The 24,596-nt window shown below is 45.8% G+C and overlaps 1 protein-coding gene and 1 long non-coding RNA gene across 2 annotated transcripts in view; one reads left to right on the plus strand and one right to left on the minus strand.

Annotated features, from left to right (window-relative positions):
• The window catches only part of Bcr (BCR activator of RhoGEF and GTPase), a 132,943-nt gene that overhangs the window by 64,221 nt on the left and 44,126 nt on the right, over positions 1–24,596 (plus strand). The window contains exons 2-7 of the mRNA XM_048343524.1: positions 3,587–3,768; positions 9,691–9,795; positions 10,436–10,621; positions 17,406–17,513; positions 22,660–22,720; positions 23,951–24,003. Coding sequence (XP_048199481.1) covers positions 3,587–3,768; positions 9,691–9,795; positions 10,436–10,621; positions 17,406–17,513; positions 22,660–22,720; positions 23,951–24,003 — 695 coding nt within the window. The remainder of the gene's footprint in view (positions 1–3,586; positions 3,769–9,690; positions 9,796–10,435; positions 10,622–17,405; positions 17,514–22,659; positions 22,721–23,950; positions 24,004–24,596) is intronic.
• On the minus strand, positions 21,667–23,956 carry LOC125349405. The gene is made up of 3 exons (XR_007210509.1): positions 23,832–23,956; positions 22,407–22,741; positions 21,667–21,732 (listed from the first exon to the last, which is right to left on the minus strand). It is a non-coding gene; the product is annotated as an uncharacterized LOC125349405 (long non-coding RNA).

Consider the following 24,596-nt stretch of genomic DNA (forward strand, 5'->3'; position numbering starts at 1 on the left):
TTTCTGTTGTTTCTGGATATTATCTCCCAGAAGTGCTATAAGTATTCCCTGACCTCATAAGCTGTTGCTACAAAATAAAGGGGCTTACCTCAGGCATCCCATTCCCATGATCTGGAGCTCACTCCCTGTGGTAGACATAATTCTTGGTACATAGGGTCCTGGAAGGAAGACTCTAGACTATGGGTATGGTCAGCAGGCTCTGTGCTCTTTGGTGAGATATGGACCTTTCTGTCCACACATAGGCTTTTATGGTACTAGACCGCCCTACCAATGATCTCTGCACAGTTGGTGGTGGGAGGACAGGGAGCTGGGAGGGGTGGATATGACCAAAGTACATTATATGTATGAAAATAGCCTAATGACACCCACACACACACCAAAAACTGTTAGGAGAGGGAAGCTAAGGAGAAGTAATGGAAAGAATGAGTTTGATCAAGGTATATTATATGCATGTATGGAAATATCACAATGAAACCTTTTGCGCAGTTAATTTATGTTAACAAAACTCAACTTGCAGAATGAGAAAGAAAGAAAAAAAAAAACTCAGTCTGGAACTGGGAGAAAAAAGGAGCCAACACAGACACACTGAATCCAAGCATCTGGGGGTGGCCAGAGCCAAGATCCTGGATGTGGGAGCTACCTGATCTGATGTCTGGCATTGGACCACAGCCTGTCTCAAGTATTTGCACAATAATCCTAACTACAAAGGCCAAGTCACATTCTGCCTTAGCTTGCATTAGAGCAAGCGGCTCTAGTACATGTAACTAGAATGGGAGGCTCAGCAACAGGATGGGCTCCTATTGATCCCCTCAACAATCTGTACAGTGGACCATGGGCTACTTGTCCTTCAGATCCCCACAGGATTATTCCTGACAGTAAGATGTGAGCATTTTTTTTTTTTTTTTTTGCCAGTCTTGGGGCTTGTACTCAGAGCCTGAGCACTGTCCCTGGCTTCTTTTTGCTCAAGGCTAGCGCTCTACCAGTTGAGCCACAGTGCCACTTCAATTTTTATATATATATATATATATATATATATATATATAGTGCTGTGGAATTGAACCCAGGGCTTCATGTATGCAAGGCAAGCACTTTCCACTAGGCCATATTCCAGCCCTGGGTTCCTCTTTGTAGTAGTCACACCTGTCATGGAACAAATATTTCTGTGACCAAATATGGGGTTCCTCACTCTGTATGAAGCAATTCTCTTGTTTTCTGCAGATAACAACTAGGTATCCCTTCTACAATTTTAATTCAATTATGACATTCTCTACCTAGAGATAGCATGAGATCCCATAGGTTAAAGTTGCAGTCCTGCAAGTCTGGCCTCCCTTAGATGCCAACCATTAGCCCCAGGTTGTGACCTGGTGTTTTGACTCGCAATGAACTGAGGTTTCCACAAACTCCCACATCTGCAAGAATAGCTCATGGATCTCAGGAACACAGTTTACCTGCTGTATTACCAGTTTATTAGAAAGGCTACCACTCAGGAACAGCCCGATGGAACAGATGCTTAGGGAAAGGTATGGTGGGCTTCCATGCCCTCTTGGGTTGAGCCAAGAGCAAAGATCTCTCTTCCCATCTTTGTGGGGGTCTTGTGAAGGTTTCATTCCACAGGCATGACTGATTAAGTTGTTTGCTGCTTGTTGGCCCACTCAGCCTTCAGCTCTCTTTCCATGGAGGCGCAGGAACCAAGCTGAAACTTCCAGCCCTCTAATCACATGGTCGGTTCCCCTGGCAACCCATCTCAATCTTGAGTTATCCAGGAGCCCCCAGCTCAACAGTCTTCATTAGCATATAAAAAGACACAAACCACTTTAAGAGTACAAGGGTTTTTGGAGCTATGTGCTATTGAAAATAATATTTAAAGTTGGGTACCAGTTGCTCATGTCTAATCCTACTTAGGAGGCTGAAATCTAAGGATTGTGGTTCTAAGCAGAGGCAGGAAAATCTGTGAGACCTTTTTTTTTTTTTTTTTTTTGGTCAGTTGTAGGTTTGAACTCTGGGACTGGCAACTGTCCCTGAGCTCTTGCTCTTCAGTTCAAGGCTAGTGCTCTACCACTTGAGCCACAGCACTTGAGGTTTTCTGGTGGGTTTTTTTTGGCCAGTCCTGGGCCTTGGACTCAGGGCCTGAGCACTGTCCCTGGCTTCTTTTTGCTCAAGGCTAGCACCCTGCCACTTGAGCCACAGCGCCACTTCTGGCCATTTTCTATATATGTGGTGCTGGGGAATCGAACCCAGGGCTTCATGTATACGAGGTGAGCACTCTTGCCACTAGGCCATATTCCCAGCCCAGAGGTTTTCTGGTGGTTAATGGAGATAAGAGTCTCACAGACTTTCCTGTCCAGGCTGGCTTTGAGCTGCAATCCTCAGATCTCAGCCTCTTGAGTAGCTAGGGTTACAGATATGAGCCACCATGGCCTGGCAAATGGAAAGTGATTTTTGATGTTGTTGTTTGATTTGTTTTTACTGATCCTGGAGCTTGTACTCAGGGCCTGGGCACTGTCCCTGAGCCTCTATGTGTTCAAGGCTAGCACTCTACCACTTGAGCCACAGTGCCACTTCTAGCTTTTTCTGTTTATGTGGTACTGAGGAATCGAACCCAGAGCTTCGTGCTGCTAGGCAAGCACTCTACTGCTAAGCCACATTCCCAGTCCCTGAGAGACTCTTATGTCCACTGAACCCCCCAAAAATCTAGAATTGGAGCTGTGGCTTTGTGGCTTGAATGGTAGAGCAAAAGAGCCATGAGCAAAAGAAGCTCAGGGATAGTTCAAGTTCCAGGACTGGCACAAAAAATAATAATTATAGATTAGGAAAAGAGGGAAAAACTGAGAGAAGGTGAGGAAAGGGGTGACATTGCCCCAAAAGAAATAAATTGTTTTTTTAAGTTTTATTTTTAAAAATTTTACTATAAAGGTATTGTTTAGAGGGGTTACATTTGGGGTGACATTGTCTAAAAAGAAATGTAGTCTTTACTTGATTTATATAAATCCTCTGTGCAGCACTTTTATAATAATAAAAAATGTAAAAATAATAATAATTAAGTGTGCCCTATTGTTAGTGGCTCATGCCTGTTATCCTAGCTACTGAGGAGGCTGAGACTGGAGGATTGAGGTACAAGGCTAGCCTGAATAGGAAAGTCTATGAGATTGTTATTGCCAATTCACCATAAAAAGCTGAAAGTGGAGCTGTAGTTCAAGTGCTAAAGTACTAGCCTTGAACACAAAAAAGTTCAGGGATTATGCCCAGGCCCTGAGTACCAGCAAAATAAAAATATTTGGATGCATATAAGCCAAAATGTTTATTTCCTGTTGTGTCACATGCCCCCTCTCAAGGGCAGACATGCCCTCTAGACAACCCAGTTGTCTAGAGAACAAGTAGCACACAGCTATTGATCCCCTCTCACTTTTATGGTCTCTGATTATTGGGTTGTTCTGAAGGTGATACCAGAGTTCCTGTGAGATGCCTCTTGGGAGACAGAGAAGATGTCAGCCTGGTGCGTGCTGTACAGGTAGCATGTAGGCGGTCCTGAGACAACCCTCTAGCCCCTCATTGTCTCCTAACATATACTGCTCCTTTGTATACACAGATGCCTCATTTGGAACACCTCCTGGGTACAGCTGTGCTGCGGACCGGGCAGAAGAACAGCGCCGACATCAGGATGGGCTACCCTATATTGATGACTCACCTTCTTCCTCCCCCCACCTAGGCAGTAAGGGCAGGGGCAGCCGGGATGCTTTGGCCTCAGGAGCCCTGGACCCCACCAAAGCGGTGAGTCACTCCACAGAGATATACCGGCCACCTGCCTCCTGGGGCCAGGTGTGAAATGGAGGGATGGGGATGAGCTTGGCCCTGGGTCAGACCTTGTCATTCCAGAGGGTTCTTGAAGTGTGGCCACTTGATCAGGGACATGTGTGTAGCCAGGAGATGATGGCTGTTAGTGTTTGTAAGTGTGGGCCAATCACTAAAAATATCTTCCTCATGCCAGCATCTGTTAATTGGAGACAGTTTACTAGACACATTGTTTAGGGAGATTATGGGGTACTTTATAGACTGACCCTGTAGAAAGCAGGTAGCAAGTGCCAGAGGCAGCCCCCTCTAGCTGGACCTACATGGTGGTCTCAGCATAACCTTGAGCTGGAATGCTGTGCTCTAGAAAGTGTGCATGTTCCCTTTTTAATAGAAGTGCTGTTAATGGCTCCATCTGTTTGATACAGGATCTTTCCTATGAGTTCTCACCTGATCTTCCTCAACAATCATATAGAACTATCTATTCTGTCTCCTTCCTCTTAACAGTGTGTAACCAAGGTTCAAAGGTGGCTTCTCCAAATACACATGTCTAGTGAGTAGGAGAACATCCAGTAAAGGCTCTGTCACATACTCTAAGTGAGATTTTTCATAGCTGGCCTTTACTTGAAAACAGTCACCCCCAAAGTAGTCACAGGCTGGAGATTGTCATTCCCATAGAAGTACTGAGCCTGCTCATCCTGGCATGATTGTGTTGTGATCTAAGTCCCACAGCTTGTTCAGTGGGCAAATTTGTTTTCGTTTTTTTTTTTTTTTAATGGTACTGTGTTCCACCCTCAGTAACTACACACACACACACACACACACACACACACACACACACACACCCGTGAGCAAGGTGTGTATGCCTTTTCTCATTGCTATAAGGAATCTGCATATTTTCACTGCAGTTGTTTTTCTTTGGGGCTGTTTCCTATTTATGTTTTGTGATTTCTAATTGTGATGGTGTCAGTCTGAAACACGAGGATGGGAGAGGAAGCCAGTGTCTAACACCTCTCTGCTCTTTGCTGCACACACGTGCCTCTTAGCCCATGTCCAGTATCACTGTCCTACATGTTAGGAAATAGATTTAGAGAGGACTACCTTCCTTAGGGCCACACAGCTCTGAGCTGAAACCTTACTGCTTCCTTCTAGGGTGCTCCTTTCTTCAGCTGCCTTGCCTTTCTCTTCTTCATCTCTTTTCTTGCTGCTTTGTGAGCATGATTTGATACCATATAGATCCTTACAATAAGTTGAGTCCCAATTTTGGGATGCTCATCACTGTCCATTCATTACCCCTGAGATCTCTTCATCCAACCAGCCCTGAGTGCATCTTCTGTCCTTGAGAAGAAGCTGATCTGTTCTCTCTCTGCTTAGGCCTGTTCAACTTAGCCTTTTATCCCACTTAGGCTCCTGACATGGATTATGACACTCACCTTTTAGCACCTGGTTTAGGGGCTTATCTGTAGAAATCATCCAGATTCTGTTTCCTGCCTCTTCAAGAGTTAATAGACGTTACTCATGCCAGACATTTGACATATAATGCACAACCAGGTTTGGAGTCCCTAAACCTAAGCATGGCCCAGAACAGACAGCAGTGTGTGTAAATGTAAGGAGATAATTTGATTGCAGAAACTTTACCTAGTTTCCTTCCAGTAGCCCTCTGGTTAGTACTCTTTCCAATGTTTAGAGCCCCGAGGGTAAGTGCCCTTTACAAGGGATAGCCTTGGCGTTCTGGTTTCTCTGACAGCTATGCAGACTTTCTTCTTTTATTTTCAGTCTTTGGTTTGAAGAAGACGTGGCTGGCCCTTGCTAGGGTCCTCAGGAAGAATGATGGCTTCTTATGCACCCTGACCCCAACCAGCATGGGTTGGAGACCTCATCCCTCCCCTTCCCTACTTCATTGAGTGGAGCTCTTTTGTCCTCTAGCTCCTGCTGTCAAGCTTTCAGAAAATTGGGTTGGGGGCACTGAGAGAACCTTCCTGGAAACTCTTATGACAACACAGGGGTCAGAGGTCTTCTGAGTTATAAGTCTTTTTCACGAGTATCCCATGTTCAGGATAGTTCAGAGTTGAAACAGAGGCCAGGTACCCTCTTGCCCAGAGAGCAGCAAAGGCTTCAGACAGGTAGGATATTTGAGAAAACATATACTTAATAGAGCTTGCTCAGCCTGCAAGGTCTCCCCATTCAAAGGACTTGTCCAGCTAGTACCCTGTAGTAGCAGGGTATCCCAGAGGCCAGCCCCTTGTCCTTTGTCCATGAAGGTCAGGCCTCACAGTGTTTGTTCACTGGCTCAGCCCCTGGATGGTGGCCAACCCTGTGGCTGATAGGGTCATAGCACTGCTGAGAGTAGAAGGTAGCCCCTTTGCCTGACAGCTGGACTTGTTGGGAACTTTTAGCTGAAACAGCTGCTGCTTTGAAGCTAGGTTTTGCACCTTAATTATTAATCCTGTCCCCTAGGCTTGGGAGAGGGGGTGCCCAGAGGAGTTCACTCTCCACTCTCCAACCCTCAGCTCACTTGTGAGCTAGGCAGCCAGCTGGCTGACTTCACCCTCATCAGCTTTCCTACCTTGTCATGAATCCAGATGGTTTTCTCTCAGATCTATGTTGGCTTTTTTTTTTGGGGGGGGGGGGGGGGGGACGTCAGGTTAGGCAGTGGGCTTTTCTCCCACCTTGCCTCTTCCTTCTTCCAGTTTCCCCTTTGCCTTCGGCTTTCTCCCCAGCATGTCTTCCCTGCCTGCCTAGCTCTGAGTATATTCACTTACCCTTTCTCAGAACTGGCATGTGCACAGTCCAGGGTATAAATAGCCCTTGTGCCAAACTTGCCCTTTGCTCTCCTTTTTCTGCTCTTTTTCTGCACTTTTACTTCCTACCCTCTTCTATGCGGTGGAGCTGGAAGGTTACTGAGCCATTTCTGCCACTCAGTGGCCTTGTCTTACGTCTTCTCTCTACCCCAGCACCTTCCCTGGGCCAGATGGCCTCTCCAGCGGCCCTGCCCTTTAGAACAGGGAGAACTGGACTTGGCTCCGCCCTGCCTATTCTGTTTTTCCTCTTGGCTTTCCAAACTGTGTGGGCAGAATGAGGCATGAAGCTCCCACCCAGGCACTCCTTCCCACACAGGCACAGGCATCTTGTGCTAGGGAGGGCCTAGCTGAGCCCTGCTGTCCCCCTGGAGCTCATAGTAGCAAGATTGTTCCCAGATCAGGAAGAGTGGGTGAGTGGGTGGCTGCCACTGCCAGAGAGGACTGTCATTCCCTTGCCTCTTCTCTTATGTGGGAAGGATGTAGCATCCAGACACAGTGAGAGGCACATGTAGATGGAACTGAAGACTGTTTCTTCAGACCCTGCCATTTGTGCCATGCTGAGAGGAGGGGTCATACCCCTGCCCGCTATCTATTCTGCAAGTTAGCAGACTTGTTGGTAGCACTAAAGTTCCCCATCCCTTGTCCTCAGCTGAGAGTCTTACATTTCTGGGACTCACTTGATTCTAGAGGAGGTTATAGAGACTCTGAAGGAGCCCTTAGGGCTTCCTGAGATGCGGCAAGAACTAGGACTTGGCTAGATCTTCTCAGTCACTTACTGATTTAATTATGAAATGAGTTTTAATTGAGCAATCTGTGTTCCAGGGATTGTGCAGCATGGGAAGTTTCACATTCAGGTACAGTTGTACCCTAGTACTGTCTACAGTGCAGCCACTGCCCAGTAGTCCCTGGAGGCCTTGTGTGGATAGACGTAGATGTCATTTCCTCAGAGCATTTGATGCCTCCTACACACTTGCATGCACCAGACACACTTATGTGCATATACACTTATACGTTTACACATAGTCACATGCACACAAGATTTTCAGTGCAAGCCAGGTGCCAGCAGCCTGTAATCCTAGCTATTCAGGGGGCTGAGATCTAGGGATCTTAGTTCAAAGCCAGCCTGCAGGAAAGTCCATGAAACTCTTTCTCCAATTAACCATCAGAAAACCAGAAGTGGCACTGGGTAGAGCACCCAGACCGAGTTCAAGACCCATGATTGACAAAAAAAAAAAAAAAAGAAAGATTCTCAGTGTAACACAACACCCAAGGAGGCTTTTGAGATGATCCCAAGGGACAACAAGGATGTGGTACAATCCATAGATACCCAGATGGAGCACAGGAATTGAATTTTCTCCCCCAGTTTTCTCTCATGTGGCAGAGGCTCAGGGCCTAGAGGCAAGGGGCATTTGTCTAACAGTATGAGTTCCCTACAGCAGGCCTGGCTCTTTGTCTTTCAACCCCTGATCCTGGGCTCTTCTGCTAGATCTGCCATCTGTAGCATGAAGTTCCTCCCTCTTCAAGGGCCAGAGATGTGGAAGAGATAGCAGTACTGGAGATTCAGAGTAGCCACACTGGGGTTCTACTCTAACTCTCCAGATTTGGTAGAGAAACCATGAGGCTTGAGCAGGCCTTTAGTTGCCTTTAGGGACTTCTGGAGACATTTATGGCTGTCCTATCTGTGAGGAGTGGACAGGGATGCTGCACAGAACACAGGACCATCCACCAGCCCCAGACTTAAGCAGTGATAAGAGTGAGGCTCCTGCTCCAATCTATGGTTGTTTTCACCAAGTGGCATAGGAAAGTAAGTGATGGGAGAGAGGTTATTGCTCCAGCTCCTTGTTCAGGGGCTAGCATGGGAGGGTTGGCTCAGATTTTCCCTTGGGCTCTGTGAGAAGACTAGAAGAGCAGTGTCAGGGCTGTGTCTTCACCTTCCATGGACACTGGCATCTTCTGCAGACTGAAGGTAGGACCACTTGGCCCAGGACATGGCAGACAAGGTTCAACCTTGGCCTGATGCTGCAAGGTTGTGCTGTGGGCATAGCCAACCTCTGATACTGTCTAGGGCCAGGAAGCAGAGTAGGGCGTAACCAGGAAGTTCATTGGCAGTTACTGCCTTTGGCATCACCATCTCTACTGCTTTGCTGGGGCTGTTGAATGAAAGCACGTAGGCTGGGCTGCTTAAATGGCAGAAAGTTTCTTTCTCATAGAACTAGAGGCTGGAAGGCTAAGATCAATATGTCAACAGAGGTGGTTTTTACCAAGCCTTTCTACTGGACCTCCTGGTGGCTTCATAAAGTTTCTTCTTGGGTCTTCCCATTGTCTCTGTACATACCTGTATCCTAAACTACAAATCTTAGGGAAATACCATCCTCTCAACTTCATCTTTATTTATTTAATCACTTCAACATAGGAATGTAGCAGCAACGTGGCCTATAGAGGTTCCATGCTGGCAAAGTCAGAATCTAAAAAAGCCAGGTCAGAGACATAGGCCCTGATCTTGGATGACAAGACTCTCCTTAGACAGATGACAGCAGCCTCCAGTTCCAGTCACTGTGATGTGGGGGAAGGAGTAAAGGTAGGTGGACAGAGGCAGTACTGCCTGCACTTGGGCTGAATCCAAGAGTCTGGTGACAACAGTGCTTGGAGAATCCAGGTGAGGCCAGCATAAAAGAAGGAGCAACTAACTAGTGCATATAGGTGTCGGGGTGCCAGGCAGTGGACTCTGCCGCCCTTCCTCCCCAGCTCAGCCCTCATAGTCTCTTCTCTATTTCCCTGTGTGCTTGGCCCATCCTAGGTCAGAGCTTCCTTTTCCTTCCTTAACTGAATGGAGTTGACATTTTATTTCTTGGTTTCTGACAAAAGGTAAAGTGAGTGGGAAACTTTACAGCTCAACACCAAACTTCCCATTTCCCTGTGTGTTAAGACCCAGAGTGGCCTTTGGTGGCTTTACTAGATAGTCTTCTAAATTTCAGAGTGATCATGAGCAAGTGGCTGAGTATGTGCTGGGGCTCTCATACCTCCCCTTTTACTTCCTCATGGAGCTTCTCTGGGGCCTTGGCATTATTTACCTGGAGCTGACTTGTCTGCTTCTCTTCTGCAGAGTGAGTTGGACTTGGAAAAGGGCCTGGAGATGAGAAAATGGGTCCTATCTGGAATCCTGGCCAGTGAGGAGACTTATCTGAGCCACCTGGAGGCACTATTACTGGTGAGTAAGGGGCCACGTATTCCCAGGTCAGCTGTGGGGCGCCCAGGTGCAGCCGGCTCTCCAGGAGTCACCAAGTCATGCACACCATGGGAAGGTCAGAACATTCCATCTCTTAAAAGCTGACCTCCCCAAGGGGCAGTAGATAGTGACAAGATAACTCTTTGTTTTTTCCTGGGATTTGTAAAAGTAAGGCAGTACTTAACTCTTTGCGCAAACCTATAATCCTAGCAACTCTGGAGGCTGAGGTCTCAGTATCTCAGTTTGAAGGCAGCTTTGGCAGAGAAATCTGAGAGACTCTTATCTCCAAATTCTGCCTCTAGCAAAAAAGCTGGAACTGAAGGTATGGCTCAAGTAGTAGAGCATCAGCCAGAGTGAAAATGCCAAGCAAGAGTTTAAGGGCTTGAGTTCAGACCATAGTACTGGTGCATGCAAAACACACACACACACAAACACACACACACACACACACACACACACACACACACAGAGAGAGAAATTAAAAACAAAAACAGTGAAAGGTTAGGAATATAAGTCAAGGTCGTGAGTTCAGTCCCTGGCACCAAGTAGGATACAAAGAAAAGGAAAGCACACATTACATACCTCTGATAAATGACAAGCCTTGTCACCTATGTCCTCTCAGCCCATGAAGCCTCTGAAAGCTGCTGCCACCACCTCCCAGCCTGTGCTAACAAGCCAGCAGATCGAGACCATCTTCTTCAAAGTGCCTGAGCTCTATGAGATCCACAAGGAATTTTATGACGGGCTCTTCCCTCGCGTGCAGCAGTGGAGCCACCAACAACGAGTGGGAGACCTCTTCCAGAAGCTGGTGAGGAACTGGTAGTGCTATGGGCACTCAGAGCTATAGGTGTGGCTGGCCCAAGACTAGGCCTGTGAGCCACAAGGAGACAGAAGGTGAAACAGTAGGAATGAGGCTTGGGTTTGTGTCTGAGGGCCTGAGTTGCTGAAGGGCAACTTACTGGGAGGGAGAAGATAAGGGGTGTGTTTCCGCCCCATCCTGCTGAGTCCAAATGGATCCAGTAAGCAAGATGTCTTTTTATCTTTATTTGACTTCATTCAGTTTTTTCAGGGTTTTTTGTCTCTGTGGATCCAGCTGCCCACTTGGTGGCCCCGTGAACACAATGGTTTTGTCACATGGAATGGCAGGACTTGGATGGACTTTGGGCAGAGAAGAATGGAGGTCAGGCATTGCCTGGCGAGGCAAGTTTAGATGGAAGCTGAGCAGAGCTCCATTACACAGTCAACCTTTGTATCTGCAGATCCAGCATCTGCAAGGTTAACCAACCAAGAACTGAAAATATGTAGAGACTTTCTCCCTTGTGTCATTTTCCTCTAAATACAGTGTAACAGTACTTGCATAGTGTAAATAAATTGGGTCAGGCATATAAGTAACTTAGAGATGATTTAAAGTATACAGATTGGGAATAGTGGTGCTACTGTGTTCCAGGTACTTAAAATACTGAGCCGGAGGATTGCTTGAGCTCTCAGGAGTTCCAGCAACATCCTGGCAGTAGGACATCTCTCTCTCTCTCTCTCTCTCTCTCTCTCTCTCTCTCTCTCTCTCTCTCTCTCTCTCTCTCTCTCTCTCTCTCTCTCCATCCTGACTCTCTGTAATCTAAAAAAAGAGGGGGATGCATGTTTAGCACAAGTGAGGCTCTTGGTTCAGTCCCTAGTCCCCCCAAATACATAAAGTGTATAGGGGAGAGATGCTAGTATTCTATGCAAATACTGCACCATTTCACATAAGGAACTAGAACAGCTGTGGATTTTTGGTATTCTCAAGGGGTCCAGGAACCAATCTTTCATGGTTATTGAAGGATGACTTTATTTCATTGTTACAACTATAAACATTAAAGCCCCCTTTAGTTGCATGGAACAAAAAACAAACAACAACAACAAAAAACCACTGCATTGGACGGGGAGACACAGGCAGTTAAAAATCTTTGGTAGGAAAATTGCCCTGGGGTACTAAAAGAGGCTGAAAAAATAATAACCTTGGTCATTTTCTTGGCCTTCAGTTCCTTCAAGCAGCTGTTCTCAGAGCCTAGAAGTAGGTTTAACCTAGAGATATTCACAGTGACTTCTTTGAGCCTTGCAGGAATCAGGCTGTATTCTTGTGGATAGGCTGGAGAAATGCAGGAGAGGGTTGATCTATAATTGAGGACCTATAAGGGAGCATGGACTATGGAGACAGCCATATGCTATGAAGAGGTCTGGATCCCAGGGAACAGGCTGTGCTCTGATATGGATGGTTAGAAGGTACACCTAAGGGGCAAGTACCATCCATCCTGCACTGAGGCTGCCCTCAAAGGCAGGTACTGGTTTTTGAGGGGGTTTTTTGTTAGTCATGGGGCTTGAACTGAGTGCCTGGGCACTGTCCCTTAACGTTTCTGCTCAAGGCTAGCATTCTATTACTTGGAGCCACAGCTCCACTTCCAGTTTTCTGGTGGTTAACTGGAAATAAGAATTTCAACTTTCCTTCCCAGGCTTTGAACCACAGTCATCAGATCTCAGCCTCCTGAGTAGTTAGGATTACAGGTGTGAGCCACCAGTCCTGGCTCAGATACTATTTTTAAGACACTCCTTAGGAAAAACAAAACAAAAAAAAACAGGAACAATTTCCTGACTTCAGGGGCCTTAATACCTAAGGACAAATAGTGTTGGACAACAGAATAAAACTTTCTGAAAGGACTCAGTGGGCCCTCTATTTGACAAAAGTTTCTTTGTTTTGTTTTGTTTTTTGGCCAGTCCTAGGCCGTGAACTCAGGGCCTGAGCACTGTCCCTGGCTTCTTTTTTGCTCAAGGCTAGCACTCTGCCACTTGAGCCACAGCGCCACTTCTGGCCAGTTTCTGTATATGTGGTGCTGAGGAATCGAACCCAGGGCCTCATGTATACGAGGCAAGCACTCTTGCCACTAGGCCATATCCCCAGCCATTGGCAAAAGTTTCTTTAGGAACAACATTCATTCACATCCTCAGATGTGAAGGACTGGGAATATGGCCTAGTGGCAAGAGTGCCTGCCTCGTATACGTGAAGCCCTGGGTTCGATTCCCTCAGCACCACATCTATAGAAAAGGCCAGAAGTGGCGCTGTGGCTCACGTGGTAGAGTGCTAGCCTTGAGCAAAAAGAAGCCAGGGACAGTGCTCAGGCCCTGAGTTCAAGCCCCAGGACTTGCCCCAGGCCAAAAAAAAAAAAAAGTCACACATCCTCAGATGTGGAAAAAAACTCAAAAATCTCAAGATGACACAGAAATGGATAGGCCTGCCAAGAAGGCAGGTCAGAAACCCCTCTGTCCATCTGTTGCCCCTAGAGCATGAATGATACTTTAAAAGTGACCAGGCGCCTGGGGCCTCATTCCTGTAATCCTAGCTATTCAGGAGGCTGAAATCTTAGGATTGTGGTTCAAAGCCAGCCCAGGCAGGAAACTCTGTGAGACTCTTATCTCCAATAAACTGCTCAAAAAAGCCAGAAGTGATGCTGTGGCTCAAGTGGTAGAGTGCTTGCCTTGAGTGAAAGAAGTCCAGGGACAGTGCCCAGGCCCAGGATTCAAGCCTCAGGACTGGCAAAAACAAAAGTGACCAGAGCTGGGTATAATGGTGCATATGTGCAATCTTAGCACTGGAAAGGCTGAGGAGGAGGATTATGAATTAAGTGATCAGCCTGAGCTATAAAGTGAGACCTTGTCTCAAAAAAAAAAAGAGAAAGGATTTAAGTACGCACCTAACCATGATACAGATAGAGTACAATTTATCCAAAAGGAAGAACTTGCGAAAGGGCCTAGGGATAGAAGAGCAATTAATTCTCTAGCAGAGGCTTTAGAATCTCTGCTTATCTTCAAGCATGTAAGATTCTTCTTTCCTTTTCTTTTCTTTTCTTTTTTTTTTCTTTTGTTGTTGTTGTTGTTGAGCCTGGGCTCTGTGCTTGAGCTCTTTTGCTCAAGGCTGGCACTCTATCACTTTGAACCACAGTGCCACTTTCAGTTTTTGAGTGGTTAATTGGAGATAAGAGTCTCATGGGGTCTTTTCTGCCCAGGCTGGCTTCGAACCCTGATCCTCAGATCTCAGCCTCCTGAGTAGCTGGTTTATAGGCATGAGCCACCAGCATATGGCCCAGCATGTAAGATTCTGTGATGTGTGAAAAGACCCATGACCAGGTTGAAAGTGAGGAGCCAGGAGATTGGGAGTAAGGGTCTCAGTGTCAGAGCTACCCCATTGCAGAGGCTTGCTCCTCTGTCCTGGAAGAGCCACTAGAAAGCACTCACCCTGATCTGTTTCTGAAGATGGCTGATCATGACTCTAGGATTTCCTAGGCCTTCTGCACAGTTGCTCTTTTCCCAGAACATTCTCTCTCCCACAGGACTCAAGTCCTTCAGGAGCAAGGAATAACCCAAGGATGGCCCCTCTACATGTATGGAACATAGGGTGCCCTTGTGCCTCCCGGGCTGTCCATGCTGGGGCTGACTCTGACCTTGCTTTGGCTTGTGCCTGGTTTAAAGAAGCCAGAGTGTTCTACTCTGGGGTGTGGCTTTCCTGTTGGCAACTGCTCTCTTTGCTGCCCTGGACAGCAGACACACACTGGACTCCAGGTTGGCGCTAAGGCTTGATAAATGGCCATGGCACTAGTTTGTTTAGATTCTCTCCTCAGTCTTCTTTCCCCATGACCAAAGTGTAGGAGTACATACCTAACAGGTGCCTCTATCTTTCAAGTATACCTGTCATTTCTCTGTGCACTATGTCAATAGTTGTAAAACTTTTGGATTGGACTTAGCTAACAGTTCTCCAAAGAAACAGAATAGTGTTATTGGAAAAAACCTACAACTAGCGCTCTCCCCAGAATAACATTCCAAAATCACTTGGAAACTTTATTTAACAATCAGTGAACACTGGGACTTAAGTTTGGAAAGTTTCCTCTGCTTTTTCCTAGTGTCCTTGAGCTGCCTTTGTGCGTCAGATGCTGCAGCAAATAGACTGGGTAGGGGGCTGGGAGTGTCTTGGGAAGTTGGTCCCCAGTCAGTGTGTACTGAGTGTTTGTCTTCATCCTGGGCTGAGTGCTGGGGTCTCCACAAGCACAGACTCAGTCCTTAGGAAGTTTGGGCAGTACTCTAAGAGGTGCCCCAGCTGGGAGAGTCCTAGGAGCCAAGGAGCATGGTGTGCCCTACTTGTACTTTGATACCTCATCACCAGCCTGGGGGATGGTGAGCTATGGGTGGCAACACAAAGGCTTACCTACACCCTTTTTACTGCCCTTCCTCTAGCTACACTGGCTCTTTTCTACTGCATGGGATTTTGTTTCTGGATGAAAATTTACTTAGCTTTGTTTTTAGAGGGTTTTGTTTTGTTTTTCTGTTTTGTTTTTTTATTGTACATGTATGTATCTTTTTCTGATCATTTCAGATGTACAGAATAGTTGCACTACTATAAAGAACTTTTGTTTATTCTTCACCCACGTACAGAGTATAAACTTTGTCCTTCATACATGCCTCTACACACACACACACAGACACACATACACAAATACTTTTTTCTTTATAATTTGAAAATAAGTTGCAGACATCTGCCCTTTTACCCCTAAATACTTCATTGTGTTTTTTGCTAAGAACAAGGACATTCTCTTCCATAACCCACAGTATAATTTGTCATATTCAGTAGATTTCACATTGATGTGACACTATTACTCAATATGCTGTTCCTATGCAAATTTCCCCACAAGTTAGCTATCGTGTTCTTTATAGCCATCTTTGCTCTGTGACTCAGGAGCCTGCCCAAGGTTTCATGATGTACTTAGTTGTAATGTCTTTTGGGGCTCTCTTGATCTGTACCAGTTCCTTGGGCTTGACTGACATTTTTGAAGGATACAAGCTAGTTTGAGTCTGTCAGATATTTCTTCAGGAACCAATTTTGGTTGTGCATTTGCATTTCTCTTTCTCTCTCTCTTTTGTGCCAGTCTTGAGCTTGAACTCAAGGTCTGGGCACTGTTCCTGAGCTTTATTGCTCAAGGCTAGTGCTTTACCACTTGAGCCATAGCTTTGCTTACAACTTTTTGTTTTGTTTTGTTTTGGGTGATAAATTGAAGATGAGAGTCTTACACACCTCTCTGTTCAGTCTGGCTTTGAACCACAATCCTTTCTGAGTAGCTTGGATTACAGACATGAGCCTCAGGCACTGGACAGGTTCTGTATTTCTGGGGCAGAGCAGTACCATGGCAGTAGGCTGTGTCCTTGATACATCATATTTAGTATTTAGAGGCATTGGCTCTCCATTTGTCCCAGGATCATACAGTTCTTTTTTTGTTTTAAGCTAAAAGTGTGAGAATTTGGTGCTTAGAATATCTTCTTACTAGGAAGAGGTAATCTGTTTGTTTTAGCAGGAGCAGGAAAAAGTCATGCAAGAGTTTTTATTTTGATACCCTCCAGATCTCTTATTATCTCTTCTTCTGAGAGGGCATTCTGGTTTGGTGAGAGGTCTTGGTTTGGTGGGTCTCATCACTGTAATGAGAAAACCTGGAATGCAAAGATGACGTAGCTTCTCCAGGATTGTCAGCATGGCAGGGTTCAAGCAGGGCATCTTTGGGCCACTGCTGTTACCCAGGCACTGCTGGCTCTCTGTGCGGTCTCTACTGGGAACACAGCCAGAAGATCTAGTTTACCCAGCATCTGGGATTGTCATCTGCAGAAACACAAAATTCAATATAAATGCTAATATGTATGGAAATGAAATTTAGGTTGGACACAGTACAAACTTCAGGATCAGCAGATGCCTCCAGCTTCCAGCTCTCAATCAGCTGCTATGGGTATCTCTGATCTGGCCACCAGGTTACCTCCTACCTGGGTTTGCTAGTCCCAGATGAGGCAAGAAACTGGTTTCCCCCTTGCTGTCTCTAAAGGTGAAATAGGACCCAGTGGTGACCATGGTGGTGGCACATACTCACCTACTCTTCCATGGAAGTCATTTCGCAGTTGAATGTGTGTTTAAGTAGGAGCCTTAATGAGGGGATCCTGTGTTAATGTCTTTGGTGTAATAGTTAAAAAGCAAAATGCCTCTCACCTGGAGTTGTTAGGTCTCACACCTGGCAGGTGTGCAGCATGCCACCTGGACACTAATGCCAGATCTGGGATGAGCTTGAGTCTGGGAAGCAGGAACCCCTGTTTTCCGTGGACAACCAGACTATGTGCTCTGAGGACATTAGACACATCGGAGTAGAATGCAGTAGGCCTCAGGGTTCACTGACCTCCATGTCCAGGAGGGCCTCCTGCAGTCAGAATGAGGATGTGCTGCTCAAACTTAACTGCAGAGAGATGCTTTCTTGCTCACTACCTCAAACTTCAGCTGCTGCTCATATCACCCTTTCAGTGAAATGAGGTGGGAGGGCTCTGAGTCACTTCTCAACATGTCATTGTAGGAGCAGGAAGTGCGCTTAATGTGTGGGGAGGGGAAGCAGGTAGGAGGGATTGGCATGGGAAGGCTGAGGTCTCTGCAGCCCTGTATGTCTATTGTACCTAGGGTTTTTCTAGAACTGTGCACAGGAACCCAGTCCTCATAAAGATAGAGAGTAGCCACATCTGTCCCACACTTTCTTCCTTTCTCCCTGCAGGCCAGCCAGCTGGGTGTGTACCGAGCCTTTGTGGACAACTACGGGGTTGCCATGGAAACAGCAGAGAAGTGTTGCCAGGCCAATGCTCAGTTTGCAGAAATCTCTGAGGTAACCCACACTTTGATGCTGTACAAACCAGTCAGCACCACTGACTTCACCTGTGTTGTGAACCACTTCCCACAGTTGATTATGGGAAGAACAAAGTACTCCAAACTGAAGTCTAGTTATGAACCCTAGATCTGATTCAGACCTACCCTGTTGTCTTCATCAGCAATATGTCTGGGAGACTGTTGTGATTAGACAGGAGTAGCCCTCAGAATGCCCTACCTCCCCAAAGGCTAAGGGTGGGCTCTTGTCTTAGTCCATTTTGTGTTGCTATAGCAGAACACCAAAGACTGGGTAATTTTAAAAGAATAGAAGTTATTTGCCTTACTGTTCTAAAGTTGGGAAGTTCAGAAGTATTAGGCTTATGTGTGATGTTACTTTATAACCTGACAGAGGGCATCATCCTGTGGTGGGACATAATAAGCAAGCCAGCTCAGGTCTCTCCATTGTTGAAAGCCACTAATGCCATCATGGATGCCTCAGCCTTATGACCTCATTTAAACCTAATCTCCTCCCAAACACTTATCTTAGATACCATCATCATGGGAGTTAGGGGATTATGTTTCCAACTCATGATTTTTGTTTTAATTTTAATATTTTTATATTTGCCAGTCCTGGGGCTTAAACTCAGGGCCTGGGCACTGTCCCTGAGCTTCTTTTGCTCAAGGCTAGCACTCTATTACTTGAACCACAGCGCCATTTCTGGCTTTTTCTGTGTATGTGGCACTGAGGAATCAAATCCAGGGCTTCATGCTTGCTTACACTGAGCCACATTCCCAGCCCAACACATGAATTTTTAGAGGGTACATTCAAAGCCCAGAAACCATGTTCCTTGGACACTCTCTTGTGCTATCTGCCTATAGTCAGTAGGGTCTGTAATTTTGTCCTTATGTCTCTTAGACATCCTGGGGCTGACTCTGTACCTTCTTGCTGGAGACTTAGTAGGAACTGCCCTGCTCTGTTCTTTTTCTAATCTCCCAGTGATCTTCAAAGCACAAGGAAGTGAGGGTTTGCATTGTTGCCTCTGTAGACCCATGCCAGGAGGGAAGCTCCTGGTCTGGAGGGTTTGATTGTCTCCTTATTTGCATTTAGCCCCAGGAGGACTGAAACCTCAAGCCACAGACTATTGTTAGCATCTGGAGCCTTGAAAGAGCCCCTCAGATACAGAGATGATGAATGTGCCATCCAGGGCTGAGAGCCAAGCTAGGACCAGAGTTCAGCAAAACTCCTGGGTCTCTCTTTCTCCAAATGGGTTCCCCCTGCTGTTCTGTGTCCTGTCTGCAGTGTTGGTGGGATCCGGATCTGTGTGGCATTTTCCGGGGGGGGGGGGGGGAGAGGGGGGAGTCTGTTGTCACTCTTGCCTTTGGATGAGTCCCATTCAGTGGAGCTATGACTTCTGACTTGCCTTTCCAACTTGCCTAGCAAGGGTTCTTGATGAGAAAACCTGTTTGAGAAAGGAAGCATTAGAAAGAGAAACAAACTAGAAATACATAGTGGGGCCAGTTTCTTTTGCTGAGAAATAACCTCTGACTAGCACACCTGGGCTTTGTTCCAGAGACATGGTACTACTTTATGATTTGTCATAGGGACTTGGCACTGGGGACTTGGCTCTGATTACCTCCCAGGGTGATATTTAGCCCATGCTGCTCTTCCCAAGCCTGTAGGGTGCCCCACTCCACCAGCCATATTTGTCCCTGGAAATCCTCTTTGTTCTCTTTCTTTTTTTTCCCCTCTTTTTTTCTTTTTTTCCAGTCCTGGGGCTTGGACTCAGGGCCTGAGCACTGTCCCTGGCTTCTTTTTTGCTCAAGGCCACTCTGCCACTTGAGCCACAGTGCCACCTCTGGCCTTTTCTATATATGTGGTGCTGAGGAATCGAACCCAGGGATTCATGTATATGAGGCAAGCCCTCTTGCCAGTAGGCCATATTCCCAGCCCCTGTTCTCTTTGTTTCATTGAGTTAGCAACCCTTATCAGCTGAATTCCAACTGACTTCTGATTTTTTTTTTTTTGGCCAGTCCTGGGCCTTGGACTCAGGGCCTGAGCACTGTCCCTGGCTTCCTTTTGCTCAAGGCTAGCACTGTGCCATTTGAGCCACAATGCCACTTCTGGCCGTTTTCTGTATATGTGGTGCTGGGGAATCGAACCCAGGGCCTCATGTATATGAGGCAAGCACTCTTGCCAGTAGGCCATATCCCCAGCCCTGATTTTCTTTTGCACTGGTACTGGGGGCTTGAAATCTGGACCTCACATTCTTGCTTTCCTTTTTCTACTCAAGGCTGCCTGGTACTCTGCCATTTGAACTGTGCCTTAAGTTCTGACTTTTTGCTGGTCAGTCGGAGATAAAGTCTCACAGACTTTGCCTGGGCTGGCTTTGAAACTAGAATCCTCAGATTGCCTCCCCCTGAGTAGCTATGATGACAGGCATGAGCCACCATTGCCTGACTGACATGATCCTTTTTGTTTTCCTTTTTTTTTTTTTTTCTTTTGCCAGTCCTGGGGCTTGAAATCAGAGTACTGTCCCTGAGCTTCTTTTGCTCAAGGCTGGTACTCTACCACTTGAGCCATAGCACCACTTCCAGCTTTTTTGGGGTATGTGATACTGAGAAACCGAGCCCAGGGCTTCATGCATGCAGGCAACCACTCTACCACTAAGCCACATTCCTAGCCCGACCTGATCCTTTTGAAGAACAGGCTACAGTTAAGTGGCAAGGTTTAAGTTGACTTGGACAAGTTTCTACAGAGAAAGGAGGAAATCATGACGGGGAAGATACCATTGAAGATTGCTGCTGGTCCTTGTTTGGAAATTTAAGCCAAGACTGGGATGAAGAGATGGGCCAGCAACTCAGAATAACTCAGAAGCAAGCCTCTATGAAGCTTTGTGGTTCTTTTACCATCCGAACATGTGTAGGGCTGGCAGAGTGCCTGAAGTAGTAAAACACCTACTTAGCAAGCCCTGAGTTTAAACCTCAGTACCACCCCCCCCCACACACACACAGAATGATAACTATCTGTGCTGGTTCTCTATCCATATTTCAAAAAAAGACTCAGAGTAAGTGCAGCTGCCAAAAGAGCAAAATTAAGCTCAAGGACAAGGAAGCAGGAGGCTGTGTAGTAGTGTTAGAGACTGGATCATGAGTTCTAGACAGTCAGTGCTTAGGAGACAGTATTCTGGCATGGGGCTCATGAATCGCCTCAAGTACAGGAAGGAAGTAGTGATTTTCCACCTTCTCCCCAGTCCTGTGAAATGGGTGTGAGGCGTTGTCCACTCAACCTGAAGTGCCTACACTGGCTTCTGTGAGGTGCTCGCTCTTCAGCTGACAAGTAAATGAAAAGAGCTTCCACAGCCAAGCAAGTGTGAAAAATGCAGGTTAAGCCAAACTGACTGAGACTGGACATCCCAGAGCTTCTGTCTTGCACTGCCTAGGGACACACGGAACATGGATCACCTCCCAACTCCCATGAGCTCAGCACCTGGTTTCTGCCTTCAGTCTCTTGTGTAGCTCTCACACCCACTCACACCCTTTGCAAACTGCTGAGTTAGACACAGGAAGAACAGTCACTTTGAGAGATGTTAATTTTAAACTCTTGGCAAAGACACCAAAGTGCATGATTGTCTTTGGCCCCCATGAGCTGGAAGACACCATTGTTCAATTCCAGGTTTTCTATAGCATGAGATAGGAGGGCATTCCCAGGCCCCTTCTTGTCCCTAAGATAGAGGTGTATCTGTTGTGCAGAAGCCTTGTACTGAGGCCCCTCGTAACTGCTTTCCAGAGATGACTTTAGCTATGTCTTTGGTGCATTGATGCATTTATGCTGCAACATGGTTTATCCACCAACAAGCCCTGCCTGCACTCTGGGAATCTTAGCACCTTGTGTTATACCAAGCATATTTTAGCAAGTATATTTGTATTTCCACCTCAGAGTGTAGGGGTGGGGTCAGATCCAGCATTAGTCTAAGTACTGACAGGATCCCTTGACTGCTACCAAAGGTAAGTGCTCTTCTGAATGACCAGCTGCCCACATGCTGTTGAACCACTCCAAGAAAGGATTTGCCTCTGTTTTCAGGATTCTCCATGTCAGTAGTTCTTAACCAGGGATGATTTCATCCCCAAGGGACACGTGGCAATGCCTGCAGACCATTTTTGTTTCCCTGACAGGAGTCTGAGGATACTACTGCACCTGCAGGTGGAGGCCAAGGGTGCTGCTCAGCATCCTGCAGTGCCTGGAACAGCATATTTCTTTTTTGTTGTTGTTGTTGTTGTTTTGCTTTTGTGTATACCTATTTTATTTATTTTTTTTCACTTTCGTCGAGATTATGTGTGGATTTTTTTTAATTAAATTTTTTTTAATTTTTTAAATTAAATTTTTTAAAATTAAGGTGATGTGCAAAGGTGGTACAGTTACATAATAAGGTAGTGAGTACATTTCTTGTCATATTTGTTACACCCTCATTTTTCTTTCCCTTCCCTAGTTCAGGTAAACATATATACAATATCCAGTGTACCAAAATCATATACAGTAATCACGTAGGGTACGCCAAAGGAAATTCATCTAAAACATTAAACGTAACGACAACAATAGAATCCTCCTGTGTCCTTCTCTTGGAGTTCTTTTTGCTTATCCTCATCTTACATAATCATATGTACATAGCTGTTGAGCTATTGTGATCCACTGATAGGTCTATCCTAGACCTTTTTATGTTTGTTTAGTAATTATTTGGTTTTAGACACATAATGTAAAGTCGCTGACCCAAACATGTGGAAATACCCATTTGAAAAGAAGTTTGTTATTTTGCAGACCTGATCTCTGCTGTTCTCCTCCCCCACCCCCCAACAATCATATATCAAGGAGACCATGCGCCTTTGTTCTCTGTGTTCTAGGCTTGTCTCGCTCAACATTATTTGGAACAGCATATTTCTGACACCTGATGTCAACATGTTGTTCTAATGGAAGCATTCAAGGCCTCCTTTGTGCTTGTCTGTTGATGGGTCCCAGTTCAGCTCAGATGCCCCCTGAGATTTGCTGCATCTGGGGTACTTGATGGGGAAAAGAAGGCCAAGCTTTCTGCTTATGGTTCCTGACTGCAACTTCTTGCCATCTCAAAGTTTCTTCAGTCATCCCACATGAGCATGTGTTTTTCCCTCTGCAGAACCTGAGAGCCAGAAGCAACAAGGATGCCAAGGACCCAACGACCAAGAACTCTTTGGAAAGTGAGTTCTCTGTGCAGAGACCTGTTCATGCTAGCACATGGGACAAAATCTGGTTAAAAATATAATAGACGAAAATTACTTGTCACTTAAGTATCCCATTTATATGACTGAATGTCAAAAACAAAGAAATAAAGTTTTACAAAGATTAATGCAAAGTATATCAATAAAGGGAAGACTAGAAGAATTATAGAATATTTATTTTTTGTGATTCCAGGTGGTATAAAAATAAGGGAAACATTCCACATAGCAAAGTAAAATAAAATAAAATAGTAGAGGCCTCCAGAAAGTTCTGAAGAAAAGCAAATGTTGCTTTGTAAGGCTGTAGTTTCTCCAGGTGGTCCATAGATTTCCCAGGAAGCCAGAAACATCATTTTGTGCATCCTAAAGACTTAACCTTTGTTGTACTGAGACATCACTTACCTCTTTCCATTTGAACTGATGGCACAAAAACAGTAGGTCAACTGTTGGCACTTGCCTTCCACAGACAGTAACAACAAACAGGATGCACAAATTCTTACCACACACTTGCAGGAAGTTTCGTGATCACTGTTTTATTTGTTTATTTTTAATTTTTATATCACACTGGGGCTTGAACTCAAGGCCTGGGTACTATCTCAGGATTTTTGCTCAAGATTTCCACTTAACCACTAGCACCATTGCTCCAGTTCCAGCCTTTGGCTGGTTAATTGGAGAGAAAAATCTCAAGGCCTTTTCTGTCCAGGCTAGCTTCAAACCATTTCTCAGTCTCAGTTAGTTCCAACCTCTCAAGTTAACAGATGTGAGCCATCAGTGAGTGGCACATTAAGATTTTTAAAGTAAAGGTTCATTTGTATCTTGAATAGAAAAGTCAATGTTATTAACTTTATGAATCTTCGCTCGTTGAGTAGGTGTTGTTATTATTTTGTTTGAATTGTGGGATACCAAAATAGGAAGCATGCCTAATTAAGAAAAACTCATATGGGGGGGGGGACGGGGAGGGGAACTGGGAGAACGTGAGGGAAGAGGTAACACTGTTCTCAAATGGACTCATCATCTGACTTACATTACTGTAACCACTCTTGGACATCAACTTTAATAATAATAAAAAATTTTTAAAATAAAAAAAAGAGACCTCTTCATGCCTTTGTGTTTGAGTGTGGGGGTGGAGGTGCTGTCTGCACCAGGCAGCAGGCATGCTCTTACCATGCTTTTTCCAAGTGCCTTCATCTCTTCCTGCCTATCTCTCTACAGACCTGCTCTACAAGCCTGTGGACAGGGTGACAAGAAGCACACTGGTCCTCCATGTGAGTCATTTCCTAGGGTGGTCTAGGCATTCTCCCTGGCCAGGCAGGGCCTTTTCCTCTGGAGCTCTGGCTTCTCCTATGCGGAAGCTACCTGAGTTCATAAGCTCTAGCAGAGGATCCTGTCTGATTCCCTGAGCTGCTGAGTCTGTCCCCTGACCTGTGATTTGTCCAGGTGTCAGGCATGCATGTTGTCAGGCTGAGCACCATGATAGGGAGAAGCTGGAGCTGCTTGAGAGCACTGAAGCTGAGGGGCTCCTGTCACTGCCAACCCAAGTGCTTCTTCAGGCCTATGCTCTCTTTGCAGATGGGCCTTGGGATCTCGTGGGGATTTTGTTTCTCAGAAGCATCAGAGAGCTGCTGACCTTGGGCAAGAATGACTTACATTACTAGCTGAGAAAGTGTCACTATTTCTCTCTGGCTTCTCGAAAGTCCTTGACTTTCATCTAAAGGAGGAGCCAAACATTTTTCTCCTGACCTTGTACAACCAGAGGTTCTGGGCCAGGACTGATTCTACCCTGAGAGACATGCAGCAATGTGCAGATGTATTTGATTGTCACAGGTACAGTTAGGGTAGTATGCAATGAGCATCATGT

The sequence above is a fragment of the Perognathus longimembris genome, chromosome 3 (genome assembly GCF_023159225.1).
Source record: "Perognathus longimembris pacificus isolate PPM17 chromosome 3, ASM2315922v1, whole genome shotgun sequence".
Classification (NCBI taxonomy): domain Eukaryota; kingdom Metazoa; phylum Chordata; class Mammalia; order Rodentia; family Heteromyidae; genus Perognathus; species Perognathus longimembris.